General features: G+C 45.2%; 1 protein-coding gene across 1 annotated transcript in view; it reads left to right on the top strand.

Moving 5' to 3' along the window:
* Positions 1 to 15,850, top strand: part of DOCK5 (dedicator of cytokinesis 5) — a 206,434-nt gene that overhangs the window by 172,433 nt on the left and 18,151 nt on the right. The window contains exons 39-44 of the mRNA XM_036314683.1: positions 3,062 to 3,151; positions 5,475 to 5,579; positions 10,256 to 10,397; positions 12,757 to 12,838; positions 13,862 to 13,946; positions 14,390 to 14,476. Coding sequence (XP_036170576.1) covers positions 3,062 to 3,151; positions 5,475 to 5,579; positions 10,256 to 10,397; positions 12,757 to 12,838; positions 13,862 to 13,946; positions 14,390 to 14,476 — 591 coding nt within the window. The remainder of the gene's footprint in view (positions 1 to 3,061; positions 3,152 to 5,474; positions 5,580 to 10,255; positions 10,398 to 12,756; positions 12,839 to 13,861; positions 13,947 to 14,389; positions 14,477 to 15,850) is intronic.

Genomic DNA, 15,850 nt, shown 5'->3' on the forward strand with positions numbered 1-15,850 from the left:
CTTACTTCAGATGCTGCCGTTCAGGAGTCCCTATGCCCACATTTCTGACCACTTGGCTATAAATTTGGGGGGAGTCCCATGGCCCCCTCAGGTCTGATAATATGCTAGAACAGCAACCAAAACTTGGTAAAATGCTGCACTTGATTACAGTTTTGTCTTAAAGGACACAAATCAGGGCCAGCTGAATGAAGACGTACATAGGGCAGAGCTTCTGTTTCCCTCTCCGTGGATTCAGAGCACATAACCCTCTAGGAGAGCTGATGTGCTCGCCAGGGGGGAGCTCACGTGAGCTGCTATATGGAGTTATTATTGGGGTTTTATTCTGTAGGCTTGATTGATGGAATCATTGGCCATGTGAGTGAACTCAGTCTCCACCCCACCCTTCTCCCTTTAGATCTGGCTAATATCATGTAGCCCAAGGCCCCAGCCCTCTAATCACATGGGTAGGTTTTGTTTTTTTGGTTTTTTTGGCAAGGGGTCCGCCATGAATAACCAAGACAGTCCTGTCACTGGGGAAATTCCAAGGGTTTAAGAGCTTCCTCCCAGGACTCAGGACAAAAACCAGACAAGTTCCTCATTGGACAATAATGACTCATGACTTATTCTTTATTATTCCCATATGTACCTTTGAATCCTGGTATTTTTAACAGGAGAGAAAATAAATAAATAAATTAGTGTAAAAAGGGCAATAAAGATCAGTTATCTTGACAGTTAACCAACCCAATGGAGAATACAATGGGCAGCCTTCACTTTCCAGAATCGTAATTTTCCCTCTTAAATATTGGTGAGGGTGGGAACCAGTGCCATCACTTGCAGTGCGTTCTCTAGAGATTGTTGGCTAACACCTGGTGCACATCCAGCATCCAGATCACGCCCTGCTGACACCATACCCTGTAAGTAATGACCAACTTAGATGCCGACGGGTGAGAAGGTAAAATAAACATAGGAACTGGGCCCGGAAGTTGTGGTCTGTGGTCAAGTGGAGAAAGCATATCCACCTGAAATGCTTTTACAAAATTTTTTAAAAAGAAAAAAAAATATTAAAAAGGGGTTGGGAGAGAAAGAAAAAAAGTGCATCTGCTGTCCAAACAAAACAGATCCCGATTTGACCAGTTTCGGAGCCTGGAGAATTCCTGTGGACCGCCACGTCCAGCCAACATGTCTTGCTTTACCAGGGGACCTGTTGGTTACATGAATAAATAAGCCACATAATCATCATGATAAAATAGCTGCCATCTACTTACTGCTAGTTTCTGTTTGGGGTGATTTCCAGACTTTTTTCCTGATTTAATTTTCCCCATACCCTACAAGGTAGATTTTACCTCTGTTTTACAGATGAAGAACTTAAGGCTCAGGGAGCAAGTGTATGTGTTCAAACATTTTGGTCTTGTACACCCCTTTACTCTTAAAGATCACTGAGGACCCCAAAGAGCTTTTTTTTTTTTTTTTTTAATATATTTTATTGGTTTTTTACAGAGAGAAAGGGAGAGAGACAGAGAGTTAGAAACATCGATGAGAGAGAAACATCGATCAGCTGCCTCCTGCACATCTCCCACTGGGGATGTGCCCACAACCCAGGTACATGCCCCTGACCAGAATCGAACCTGGGACCTTTCAGTCCGCAGGCCGACGCTCTATCCGCTGAGCCAAACCGGTTTCGGCCCCAAAGAGCTTTTGTTCATGAGGACTGTATCTGTTGCTACTTACACTTTTAGAAACGAAAACAACTTTTGAATATTTACTTATTTGTTCTTTAAACAATGATAGCAAGCCTATTACCAGTTAAGGTAAATCACATCTGTTTTTGAAAAATTACTATATGTTCCAAAAAATTAGTGATATGAGTGGCATTTGACATTTTTGCAAGTCTCTTCAACATCTGGCTTAATAGAAGACAGCAGGATTCTCATGTCTGCTTCTACATTCATTCTATTGTGGCATCACGCATCCTCCAGCCTCTGGAAAGCTCCACACATGACAGAATAAGCGGTGGAAAAAGGCAAATAGTATTAGGAAGAAGATAATTTGATCTCATGGATTCCTGCAAGGGTTTTGGGGGCTCCAGAGACCAGGGACCACACTTTGAGAACCACTGTGCTAGGCTGTCTCACTGTCCCTTACATAACTTGGCATTTGGTGAAATGAGGAGAGAATTCGACCCATTGATGCTGTTGACTGGCTTCTTGCACCAGGCCCAGCCGATCTGGCCCTGGAACTTCAGAGGGACACATTTGGCAAATGATGATTTTAAAATATTTTAAAATGTTTTACAACTGTATGAGAACTGCACACACATTTCTTCAGCAGCCAGAAACAGTGGAAACATAGCACCTGGTTGACAAGAGTCAAGTAGGAAATTACCAGATGCTGTCTTACTGATAGCGTCCACTTAAGAGACATGTTATGAAAAAAACAGAATGAACAAGGGGTCAATCTGGGATGCTAGCCTCAGGCACCAAATGTGTGCTTTCGGCTGTAACTTACAAGATCATAAATGCTCCAAGGGATCTTCTAAAACTCTCTAAGTAGATTTTTTAGTTAGATATAGGAAACCAGTGCCCTAGAGATCATTGGCTAACACTTGGTGCCCAGTTTCCACACAACAGAACAGTTAGCCTTTCTTCCACTTCCCCTTCTCCAAACAATCTAACTGGAAGAGCGCACGCACTCACACAGAGAACTTGACCCCATCTCAACTTTCCCCTCCAGCAAGGCTCTCACAGTCTCAAGACCTAGGCTTTAGCACGGGTCCCCACCACTTTCAAAGGTCTTCAGTGCTCTGCCCTTTGAAGTTCAGTATGGCTTTGTTTGGGGACACATGGTGTTTGTTCTTCATGGTCTTGCAAACAGAATTATGGAAGATACCCCCTGGGAAGGCACCAAGATATAGTAGCTTCATGATGTCAATAAAAAATGTTCAGTTGGTCCAGGAAGTGAGGCATGTCGGGAATATCTGCAGAAACTCAACCCTCCTGACTCCAGACTCATTGCCCGTTACTTTCAAGTGGCTTTTGCTCCTGGATCAATGACTGCTTCGTTCTCCACTTTTCTTTTCCTGAAGATGTGGGAGAAGGCAATCAAGCTGAGCAAAGAGCTGGCGGAGACGTACGAGAGCAAAGTGTTCGACTACGAGGGCCTTGGCAGCCTCCTGGTGAGTCTGGGTCGGAACATGCCAAGCCTCCAGCGGGGGTGCTGAAGTGAGTGTTCGCGAAAATGTTTTGTAAGCTTAAGGAAGTCAGGATAAATTATGTTCTTTTTTTAAAAATGATTTTTTTTTTATTGATTTCAGAGAGGAAGGGAGAGGGAGAGAGAGTTAGAAACAATGATGGGAGAGATCACTGATTGCTGCCTCCTGCACGCCCCACACTGAGGATCGAGCTATGACCTCCTGGTTTATAGGTTGACGCTCAACCACTGAGCCACGCTGGCCAGGCAGGTTAAATTCTGTTCTTTACAATGGAAAAGTAAACCTCACTTGAAATAAAAATGAGAAAAGATAAGGTCCAAAAGCCGTTATCCTTCTTTCTCCAGATTATCCCTGATGGAGGGCTCAGGCCCCTCGCCTACCGCCGTCCTCCGTCTCTGTCTCGTTTCTCTGCAGCCCGTCCATGTCTCCACACCTCTTTCCCCTCTCGGTCACTTTGCTTTCAGTGAACACCAGGCGTGTTCCAGGTGTTTTCTGACTTCTTCTGTTCATCAGGATGACTTGCTCGGTAGCCCACAGGTCCCTGCTGAAGGATGGAACTGCTCATCTTGGAGCCTTGCTTGGTTTTCTCAGGAGTGCCATTGTGCACATTTTGGTTAAGTTGTAAAACGCTTCTGATTCTCACATTCTGCCTCCCCCGAATGTTACTGGAGAGCTCTACTTTCACAGGTCCCTGAACTGTGTATTACGCCTGGCTGTCAGCACAGGTCAGCTATTTAAAACAATAAAGCAATGCCCAGTGGTAGGCCAGCACAATATTAATTTGATCATTTTGGGTAGAGTAGTCACAAAAGTTCAGGTCAGCCATTGTCACGCAGTAATAATTTATTTGAGGAGATAGTTGTCAAGATCACTTTGAAAAGTATTTGCCAGTGTGTTGTACCAGCCCCTGCCATTACGCGAACAATCAGTCATCATAACTAAATTGAGTTATGTTAGTCATGTAACATGTGACCCTTCTAAGGGAACCTTGTGATGGAGACCTTTGCCTGGATAGAGCACAGCAGTCCTCCCTGCTCTGCATTCTCACTTTCGGTGGTTTCAGTTACCTATGGGCAACTGCAGTCTGAAATATTAAATGGAAACTTTCTGCGGAAAAGAAAAATTTATAAATTTTAAATTGCCCGCCATTCTGAGTATGGTGATGAAATCTCACATCTCACTGTATCCCACCTGGGATGTAAATCATCCCTCTGCCCAGCGCACCCACGCTGAGATGCTGCCTGCCCTTTGTTCACTTAGTGGTTATCTGGGTTATGAAATCAGCTCTCAAGGTACCACAGTGCTTATGTTGAAATAACCCTTATTTTACTTAACGGCTCTAAAGTGCAAGCGTAGTGATATTCTGGCAATTGGGACATGTCAAAGAGAAGCTGTAAAGTGCTTCCTTTAAGTGAAAAGGTGAGTACAGACAGTATAAGGTATATTTAGAGGGAGAGGGAGAGAGACACACAAAGACCAGATCCACATTACTTTTAAGATAGTATATTATAATTGTTATATTATACTATTTGTTATTGTTGATCATCTCTTTCTGTGTCTAATTTATAAAGCAAACTATCATACGTGTATGTACGTATAGGATAAAACATAGTATATACAGGGTTCAGTACTATCCGCAGGTCAGGCATCCACTGGGGGTCTTAGAAGGTACCCCCTGCAGATCAGGGGCAGCTGTGGTAACACAGTCATGGTGGCAGGGCTTGGAGCCACCCTTGGGCCCCTAGGTCTGCCTGCCTGCCTATCTGATTCTGAGCTCGGGCTGGGAAGCCTCTCTGATGGGAAAAGTTAAAGACGGGGTGGGGGGGGGCGCCAGATATTGAAACACAGAACTTTATCTTCACCTCTGGGCACCTGGGACTGAACCAAGGGCTTTCGCCGAAACCACCTGCACGAACTGGAAGGTTCTTTATCTTCTTCTATCATTTATCTGCACTCAACTGCAACCGCCTTCGTTAATCTCAGCTTGCTAGGGTCCTGAGCCCCCTTCAGGGAACTGTGAAAGCTAAGCAGTGCTCCCGCCACGCAGAGTGCACCGGTTCATCCTCCTGCAGACGTCAGGGAACGCAGGCCCCCACGGCCCCGTCCTGGGCCCAGGTCCAAACCTCCTGTCCAACAAGAGGGTAACATTGTCCGGCAAGATATTTTCCAAAGACCTTTCATTTCTCTGTGTTACATGGGAAACAACAAAGTAAATAGATCTTTTTATTTTCTCCCCCCAACTGTGCCCTTGTAACCTCGCTATGGAATGTCTTGTTTTGTTTTCCAGAAAAAAAGAGCCTCGTTCTATGAGAACATCATTAAGGCCATGAGGCCGCAGCCCGAATACTTCGCTGTGGGATACTACGGACAGGGCTTCCCTTCTTTCCTACGGGTAAGGAACCTGAGGGTGGTCTCCAAGCCATTAGCCGTGCAGCCTGGAGGAGGGAGGGCTTCCTCTCTTTTCCAGATGGGCCTGGGGTGCTGGCAGCCGGAGGCCCGTGTTCTCGCTGTGGGAGGTCGGCAGGGAAACCGCTTCCTGAGCGGCGGCCTCTTCACCCCACACCCGGCCACCTCTGGGATTCTGGCAGCTCTTTTGTAAAATGACCTTTCCCAGGTGGAATGAAAGGGGAAAAACAGAACATCCTCCCTGGCTGCTGCTGCGGGTCAGGCCAAGGAAAAGTGCAGATTGATGCATTTGGTTGTTTATTTTATTTCCAGCCCGAGTGATTTTGAAAGCAAATATCCCAAGGATAAGACTGCAAAAGTTTTGCCAAAATAAAAACAATCTTGTTGTAATGGTGAGAAAGGACTATGTTTTTCCCTTCTCAAAACTTTCCACAATGCGATGGTATTTTACAATCTAAAAAATAAACAAACCCTCTTATTTCTCCCACAAAGAAATAAGTTTCTTTCAGCAGCACTTAGCAATGTTTAAGCATATTGTCTATCTCCCTTCCCGTAATTGAAAGAAAAAGAAAAAGTGGGCAAGGACTTTACATTCTTCACAGTGCCTAACAAGGAGGTGGTTTATTCATTCATTCAAAACCTGTGGACTGAGTACTTGCTGTCCCAGACTCAGCATTAGAGTTACAGTGCTCATTATAATTTGATATGGTCCTTGCTCTCTTAGAACCTTACAACCTAATATTTGAGATGTGAATTAGATAATTACATAAGCAAATATAACATTGACACTAACCAAGACAGGTATTCTGGGCTATATGAATTGGTTAACCAGAGACTTCTTACCCAAGTAAAATAAAAACCTACATTCACATAAAAATATAGTGGTGAAGGCCTGGGGTCGGGGCGGGGGGCAGTTGCGGAGTGCAGGGGTTAATGAGGTGGGGGGAGAGGACATCTGTAATACTTTCAACAATAAAGGTAAATTTTTTAAAATGTACATGGTGGCCCTCGCTGGTTTGGCTCAATGGCTAAAGCGTCAGCCTGTGGACTGAAGGGTCCCAGGTTCGATTCCGGCCAAGGGCACATGCCTGGGTTACGGGCTCGATCCGCATTAGGGGGCGGGCAGAAGGTAGCCAATCAATTATTCTCTTTCATCATTGATGTTTCTATCTCTCTCTCCCTCTCCTTCCTCTCTAAAAATCAATAAAATATATTTTAAATAAATAAATAAATAAATAAAATGTACATGGTGGTTTATAGCACCATTTTTCATAGTCACCAAAGACTGGATAAGCGAACGTGATGCAGCCATACAATGGAACACTATTCAGTAATAGAGAGGAATAGACTCCTCATACACACAGCCATGCAGATGAATCCCAGGTGCATTATGCTAAGTGGAAGTTAGACTTTAAAGTCTACATACACTGTGATGTTATTTCTGTGACATGGGGATGGAAAGCACATCAGTGGTTAACTGATAGCTGGGATGGGGGGAGACTAGGCTACAAGGGCATGGGGCATTTTTGGTTGTGATGAACTGTTCTATATCTTGAGTGTGGTCAGAGTTATATTTGTCAGAATTCACAGAATTTTATACTGGAAAGGGTAGATTTTGCTATATGTACATTATAGCTGAATTTGTTTTAAGAGTCAGGAACAACTTCCCAGGGAATGTCAGCTTCAGCTGCACTGTGAAAGGTGAGTGGGGCATGAAGGAGGTAAAGAGGATAGGACAAAGCATGTTGAGCACCGGGCACAGAGGCAGCTGAGTGAGCCAGGCCGATGAGGCAGGAGGTGCGGGAAGAGCATACAGGCCTGGTGACGTGGGTGCTGTCGGCATCCCGAGAGCAGTAGGAGCGTTGCAGACTTGGTGTTGGCAAGGTGATAGCTTTGGTGTGGAGAATGGGTGGGAGGGGTGTGTAAGTAAGCCACTAGGGACTAGTGAAGATGTCAAGGAAGAGATGACAGGTCGGCCTAGGGACGTGGCTTCAGACAGAAATGGAGGGATTAGAATCATGGACATGAAGTAACAGCATTTGATCATTGACGGGATATGTGGGTGAGGAAGAGAGATGTCAAGAATGATTTCTTGGTTTCTGGCCTGCATAACTGGATGGTACTGGAGCCACCACTTAGATAGGAATGCGCAAAGGACAGAGTCACAGAGGAGGGAATTAATCCATTGAATGACTTCATTCAGTTCATACAGTGTGTCTTGCTAATATAGTCATGGGAATATAACCTAAATTCAAATTATAGACAATTTCCCCAAACTTGGAATATGTAAATTACATTATCTTCTTCCCCATCCCAGCCAGGTCTCTTTCTCTTCTCTTTCTGGCAACAGCACCTCTGTTCTTCCTGCTCCGGGGCAGTGATCTCAGAATCCTTGTTGACTTCCCCATCTCTGTTTTCCTTCACGAAACACCAGAGTCAAACACCAGATCCTGGAGCTTCTCCTGCCCCACCCAGTCCTGTCTCAGGTTCCTGCAGCTGGATGTGTGCTCCACCATCAGATTAGGTTGTCTGCACCACCTCTTTCATTGTGTTGCTCCCTCCTTCCAGAACTTGCAGTGATTTCTCTGGGATTTCTCCTGCCTCTCACGCCTTTCATGCTCTGGTTCTCCAAGCGCTTTCTTCTACCTGAACTCCACTTCCTGTCCTTGGGCCTTATCCCTCCTGTCACTGACCATGCCTGGGTGTCCTCTCTCCTGTGTCTCCTCCCCTCACCCTATCTTCCCATGTAGGCCCAAACAAGTTCCGTATCTTCCTTGAAGCTCTGTCTCACATTGAGCTAGTTTGTGCTGACCTTTTGCTTGTCTATTCCTTTCACAACCATTGTCCACTTCATGCAATTAGTGTTTTATTATATTCTGACTAGAGGCCTGGTGCACGAAATTTGTGCTTGGGTAGGGTCCCTAGGCCTGGCTGGCAATCAGGGCTGATCAGGGCCTTCTGGCTGCTGGCCGGGCCTTCCTTCGATCTGCGCCACCCCCTGATGATCAGCACACATCATAGTGAGCGATAGAACTCCCACTTGAACTCCCACAGGGACACTTTGCATATTAGCCTTTTATATATATATACATACATATACATACATACTAGAGGCCCGGGGCACGAAATTCATGCATGGGGGCGGGGGTGTCCCTCAGCCCAGCCTGCACCCTCTCCAATCTGGGACCCTTGGGGGATATCTGACTGCCGGTTTAGGCCTGATCCCACATCAGGCCTAAACCGGCAGTCAGAGATGCCTCTCGCAATCTGGGGACCAGGGCAGCTTCGCCTGGGCTGCAGCCGCAGCTGCAGGCACCCGGGACAGGGGTGGGGTGGCTTTGCCTGGACGGCAGGCGCCTGGGACTGGGACTGGGACCAGGGGCAGGGCAGTTTAGCCGGGGCCGCAGGCACCTAGGACCAGGGGCGGGGCGGCTTCGCCCAGGCTAAGGCCACAGGTGCCCGGGACCAGGACTGGGGGCGGTGTGGCTTCACCCGGGCCTGGCTTTGTCAGGAAGGATGTCTGGAAGGTCGTCTGGAAGACGTCCCATCTAATTAGCATATTACCCTTTTATTAGTATAGATCCTTTTCCCAGCTAGTTTTGCCTGAATGAGGAAATTTTATAATGCATGAATCAGTCACATACATCTTTCCCAGCTTGGACAAATTTTATCAACTATTCCAAAAGTTCTGGAAATTTTTATTGCCTTCAGTGTTTGGCCTAGAAGGTGTATTGCCTTTACGTTATTTACACTGTCTAAAATTATCATATTTACTAATTTGTTATTCATTTTCTATTTCTCCCCACCGGAAGGTAAGATTCGTGAGAGCAGGGTCACCGTATAGCCCTAGTGGCTAGCATATTTACTATTTTCTCAATACATACTTGTATGTGAATGGATGCGTGATTAAGAAAAAAACATTCTACAGAACAATAATTCCCAAGTTTCAGTTTAAAGTGGATCACGAGTGGGCTGCCAATCGATACTAAGTTCTCATCTGATCAGATGAGCAGAATCCTTCAAAATATGGCTATACTTGAACTTGCATGGGCAAAACCATTCTTATGCCTGGGGCCCAGGAAACTTCTTTTTGTTTTTAAGCCCATCCACAGTGATTTGCAGGATTGGCTAGGGACTGCTGTAATTTACTCCTGATGCTATCACTCTGTCACTGTGTCAAAAGACATGTTGTCTCGATTCTCCTCGTACTTTGATGTTCCCCGTGGCTGAGTCACTCAGAGTGCTGGTGCACACTGTCCCTGGACCGTGATGAGATAAGGGTCTTGCAGAAGATAAATTAATGCACTTCCTTCACTGAGAATGCCTTACTGTGCAGATATCAGCTAAACTGAACATCATTCCTGGCAGTCATGATTCTATGTTAGGGCACAAGGTCCTTATACTCTCTGTGGGTCAGTGTAGACTGCACCATCTGTGGTTACTGGGCCAACACTGTGAGAAGCACTGCCTGTGACCAGCTTCCCAACTAGACCAGGAGCTTTTGACAGATATGATGGCTCCTGTGAGGCACGTAGTAGGTATTCAATGAGAACTTGATGGCAGGTTGTACTTTGGCTGGGATGGCTTCCTCAGTACCAAGATCTCCGGTTGTCCCTTCATTCTTCATGTTTAATTATTCCCCTTACTGTCTCTGACCTGCAGAACAAAGTCTTCATCTACCGGGGGAAGGAGTATGAGAGGCGAGAAGACTTCAGCCTGAGGTTGCTGACCCAGTTCCCCAATGCCGAGAAGATGACCAGCACCACACCCCCGGGAGAGGAAATCAAGTGCTCCCCGAAGCAGTGTATCCTTGCACAGGGAGACCTGGCACAGAGGCTCTGTACCGTAACCTGCTGCAGCTCAGCCCAGCTGGGAGCTCAGGGTTCCACCCCGTCTCTAAACTCATTAAACCACTTAGCCTCAGTGTCCCAGTCTGTATAAAAGCTTTGAGACCCTACTGTCCTCATCTCGTGGTTATGAAGTAATCAAAGCGGAGAGATGACAAGCAAATCTTGAATATGAAAGGATGTATTTTAGAGCCACATGGGAAGCTTGAAGAGAAAAGACTTGCTGTTCTGAATTCTGGATAAGGATGTATAGCTTTTTTTGTGTAACATACCATAACTTATTGAAAAATCAGTTACACGCATTATCAAAAAAAAAAAAAAAAAAAAGGGAAGAAAACTAATACCAAGGGCTCCATAACAAAGTTACTTCTAAAGCTTTCTCATGGGTTTTATGCTAAAATAAAGATGTTTAAAACTGAACAGTGGTCTAAAAGGAGTAGATAAGGCAGAGCCAGTGTGGCAAGGTAGATAAGAAAATGGGCTCCATCACTATGTCACTTTGGGCAATTTACTTAAGTTATCCGTTGTAGGGAGCTGATATAGGGTTAAGCCTCGGACTGACCTGTGGGCAAAGTCACAAACAATTCCCAGCTTAGAGGGCACAGTCCGCTTAGCATAATTAGGCTTGACCTTGTAACACTCCCTAGATCTTATCTGGGAAGCTAATGGGCTGAGGAAGTGCAGGAAGTATAACCATGGTGTAAACAAGTGAAACTCAGAAGAACAAAAACAAGTGAAACTCACAAGAACAGTGTAACTTTGGTAACCACTACCTTGTTTACCTCTCACTATAAAAAGCTTGGTGAGGCCTGAGCACAGTGGAAGTCCTTCCTCTTGAGTTGGACTTGCTCGCCTGGTCCCCCAATATTCCCAAATTATCTTGTGTCTTTTCTTTTTCATTTGTTGTGCGGCTCCCCTTCCAGACCCGAACCCTGAACCACGCAGGACGTGGAGGGAAACACTTAAGACAATCCGTACCTCAGTTTTCTCATCTATAAAATGGGGATGATCATCATTCTTCCTCTTGGGGTTCTCATAAGGATTGAATATGTAAATATATGTAAAACACTAGGAACAGTGCCTGATGAATAATAAAACTTCATATATATTAGCTATTATAGACATAGATTGGTAAATGGTGATAGAAAGAGATGATAATAATAGTTCAATAGACAGACATACCTTTAAGAGTAGTAGTGACCTGTTAACACAGTGGATGCTTGGAAAAGAAAGGTCTTCCAGGATAAGTCCTTGGGTTATGGGGGCTTAGGAAACACCAGAGGTGCCTTCATGGCGTGGCAGTGAAAGAGGTCTTCAATAGGTGAACTTAGAAGCAGGAGCCTGGTGCTTGGCCTTCGGTAAGGTCTGCAGAGCCATTTGGCCTTGCCCAAGTTGCCTCAGTTACCCAGGCCTTGATTTTCCCATCAACAACTTTGAGGGTGAGTCTGTTTTCCCTAAGTAATGGCACTTCTGTGAGGATCAAAATAAAAAGGAGATAATTTATAAACTCTAACAGCATAAGCCACAGCCCAGTGGTTCTCAGATTTTATTACACAGAAGAATCCACACAGAGAGATTCTAATTCAGCGGCTGTGGATTCTAATTCTGCGTTTTGAATTAAGTCTCTGGTGACTGTGGTACAGGTGGACTGCACACGTCACCTGGAGAAAGGCTGGTAGTTCCAGACCCAAGTGCCTTAACTTGCAGTTTAAATACTAGAGGCACTGAAACCTATACCTGCTCTGGTGAAGACAATGAAAGTCATTTCAGAGATCAGATCATTCAGTCAGAGAAGGAGGCCTTACCCCCGAGCCTGACTTCATTTCCCAGTGGTGTGGTCTGGGTTTTCTCGGATCCTCAGAATCTTCATTGATAAACGGAGAATAATGACCTGGTAGTCATTGTGTTTACTGAAGATAACATGTTCAAAATGCCTCATACAGTGGCCAGCCATGACCCTCGATAAACAAGTGATGTCCAGAGACTGGCTACTTCAGAGGAATGTTGTCCAAGAGAAATGATTTAAAAGTTTCTAATCACTTTTTTAAAAATATTTAATTGATATCTATGTTCCTCTATTTTCCCCTGGGAAGGTTGTTTACAGGTGTCTGACCAAAACAATGTCCTAGGATGATGACTGAATGAGGCATGTAGGCAATAGGAAAGGGAGCCCCCTCTCCCATGGGGTCCTGGCATTTGGGGAAGGGGAATGGTCCGTGCACGTGCCATTTCCGTCTGTAAAGCAGGAGGAGCAGGCAGCTTTCTCCTGTGGCAGCTTCATGGCCCGTCCTTATCCTTCCTTAGCGAGCTCCTCAGACATGCAGTGTTTCACCGTCAAGCCAGTGATGAGCCTGCCGCCCAACTACAAGGATAAACCCGTTCCAGAGCAGATCTTAAAGTAAGCGTGTGTTCTTGTGTTCTAAAACACCTGTCTCACACCCTTTATCTAGAAGTACATCAAAACCAGAGTCTTCAATTCATTGCAGTTTGGAAGACTTCTGTTGTCTTAGGAACAGAATGCAGGCTGCTGTAACAGAATTCCACAGACTGGGAGGCTGATAAACAACAGAAATTGATTTCTCACAGTTCTGGGAGCTGGGAAGTCCAAGATCAGGCGCTGGCACATTTGGTGCCTGGGGGGCCTGCTTGCTGGTTCATAGATCTTTTCCATGTGTTCTCACGGGAAGGAAGGGTCGAGGGAGCTGTCTGGGTCTCTCTTATAAAGGCACGAATCCCACTCATGAGGGCTCCGCTGTCATGTCCTAATTACCTCCTGAAGGGCCCACCTAATACCATTACACTGGGGGTTAGGATTTCAACATAGGAATTTAGGGGGGACAAGAACATTTCGACCATAGTAGCTGTCCACTGCATTTTCAGTACAAGACCTTGGTAATGCAAAGGGATGTGAGGATTTTGTTTTTTAAGCAGATGGAGGGAACTCAGGAACTTCACTCTCAGATCCTGTGAGTTCCACCCTTTGGGTCTCTAGAGCAACGTGAAATTGGGCTCCCTAGCTCTTACACTACTCAGCAGGCTCTCTGGTCAGTACTGGCTTATTCAGCCTGCCTGGTGAGTTCCCCAGTGACTAAAGGTCTAATCCCTTCTGAGAAGCTAAAACACTAGTAGGATGGATAGAACTGTTACAAAACTATACAGATGAGATTACAAACGTGGCCATAAATACATACCTTTTTAAATTGTGAGCTGTGAAGCAGATTCCTAAGTAATAAATGTAAGGTGTACAGTAAAATGAAACTGCGCTGACGTCAGCCCTCACTGCAGAGACTGTTGGCTTTGAGAGCTCAGTGGATCAGACTCGTGTGCGGAGGATGTCTCGTTTCCCCAGGCTTTGTTGCAGTCAGATCACGGAGAGCTTTTTCTAAGAGCTATGACAACGTCAGGCTGTCTCTTTCCCCAGCTACTACAGAGCCAACGAAGTGCAGCAGTTCCAATATTCGCGGCCATTCCGGAAAGGAGAAAAGGATCCGGACAATGAATTTGCTGTGAGTTCTGCCCTTAGGCCTCTAGAGAAAGGTAGAATTGACATCCAAAATAGCCGCCTTCCAGCTAACCAGCTCATCCTGCAGAAATGATGGCGGCTGGGGATATAGGCTTCATGTGCTTATTGCCAGGACAGCAGGCTGTCATCTAAGTAGAAAACTAGACCAGGAGTCCAGAAACAGCTGCACTCCTGAGCCTGCCACCTCTGTGACTGTGAGCAGTCACCCCTCTCTAGACCTCCAAACTTACCATCCAGAGGGTGAGAGGGCGCAGAGAGAGGACCCTTGCAGCTTTTAACATCCAGAATGAGTCCTTTTTTAGAGAAAATATGGCCTTTTCTCTAAGGAGGCATTTGAGAATGGAACCTCATTTAATGGAACCAGGGAGTTTTGCTCTTCTAAACGCCTGGGAGTTGACCAACATTTCCTCTTCTTCTTTCCACCAGACGATGTGGATTGAAAGGACCACGTATACGACTGGGTACACCTTTCCTGGGATCCTCAAGTGGTTTGAAGTCAGGCAGATTTCAACAGTGAGTCATTTGAAACTGGAACTCAGAAAAGTATTTCTGTCTCCAAATATAATAAGAGCCTTTGTTAAATCCCCCCTCCAGTTCTCACGAGCTCAGCCAGCCTCTTCTGGCAGCTCCATTTTCCAGAAGAAAAATAAAAAGCATGCTTGTCTGATAGACCGTTTTGTAAAACTGATGTTGCAGCACCAACCCTAAAGGTTGTGCACAGTGAATGCCTCTTTTATGACCACAGGAGCGCCCTCGTCTCCTGCCAGCACCCAGAAACATTTTTGAAATGCCTCCTTGAGTTTCCTGTCAATCACTTTCTTCGCTTTCAGAATGTTTCCTCTTTTTCTCAGCTAATCACATCAGCAGTCATCCTAGACTCTCCCATCATCCACTCCCCAAAGCTGCCTGTTTTTAATATTTATTAAATCTGTTTTCTTTTTTTTCCCAGCCCCTGTACCTTGTTTCTAGTCCCCCATTCACCTCTAGTTTGATGTCATTGAAAAAAACTTACTTGGCCTCCCTGCCTGGGCCTTCTGAGGTCCACTTTCCTCAGTGCCTCAGTGTGACTTCCATAGTGAAACCTGATTCTGTCATTTTCATATTTAAAGCCTTTCTGTGGCTCTCCAGTGCCTAGAGTGTAAACTGCATACTCCTTAACACAGGGTCTCTTTGACTCAGCTCTTCTCATCTCTGATGGACTCTACTGGAACTAAACTGCTCAGTCCATGCTATTTCAACCATCTGTGAAATTGGGGCATTTTCTCTACCCAGAATGCCTTCTTGCCACTTCTCAACCTAACTCACTCCCATTCAGATTCCATATAGGCACCAGCTTCCCTGGGAAGCCATCTCTGAAACTCCCAAGCTGGCTTAGAGGTTCTTTCTCTTTGCCCATCGCTTCCTGCACTTCTTTCTAATGAGCTGCTTACCATGTTCATGCGACTTGAGACCCCACTGAAATCATAAGTTCCTCCCAGCCATGAATTATATCTTAATCACTTTGTTACTGTGGTACATAAGTAAGCATTCAAGAACTATGTCTTACACAAATCTAAACTGGGGTTTGCATGTCTCATTCCACTGGTGTATATCATTATTCTTTAAGGATGAATATGATTTTTAGACAGAGACTCTTAGAATCAAGTCTGGAGAAGATTAGGGAGTAATTACCCATGATAATGGATAAAATGAGGAAGGAGACAGTTTTTCTTAAAACCTGGTTTTGAAGACATTTCTACAAGAAGGTCTCTCTCTGAATCTATATTACATCTATTTTCATCCAAAATTCAGCCCGAATAGCCTAATGCATCCCACTGTTTCTGACTTCTTTTAGCCACAGAACCCATACTAAGGTGACTTGTGTATAGTCTGAATGTCTGGCTGCTA

Source organism: Myotis myotis, unplaced genomic scaffold (assembly GCF_014108235.1).
Source record: "Myotis myotis isolate mMyoMyo1 unplaced genomic scaffold, mMyoMyo1.p scaffold_m19_p_6, whole genome shotgun sequence".
NCBI classification, from domain to species: domain Eukaryota; kingdom Metazoa; phylum Chordata; class Mammalia; order Chiroptera; family Vespertilionidae; genus Myotis; species Myotis myotis.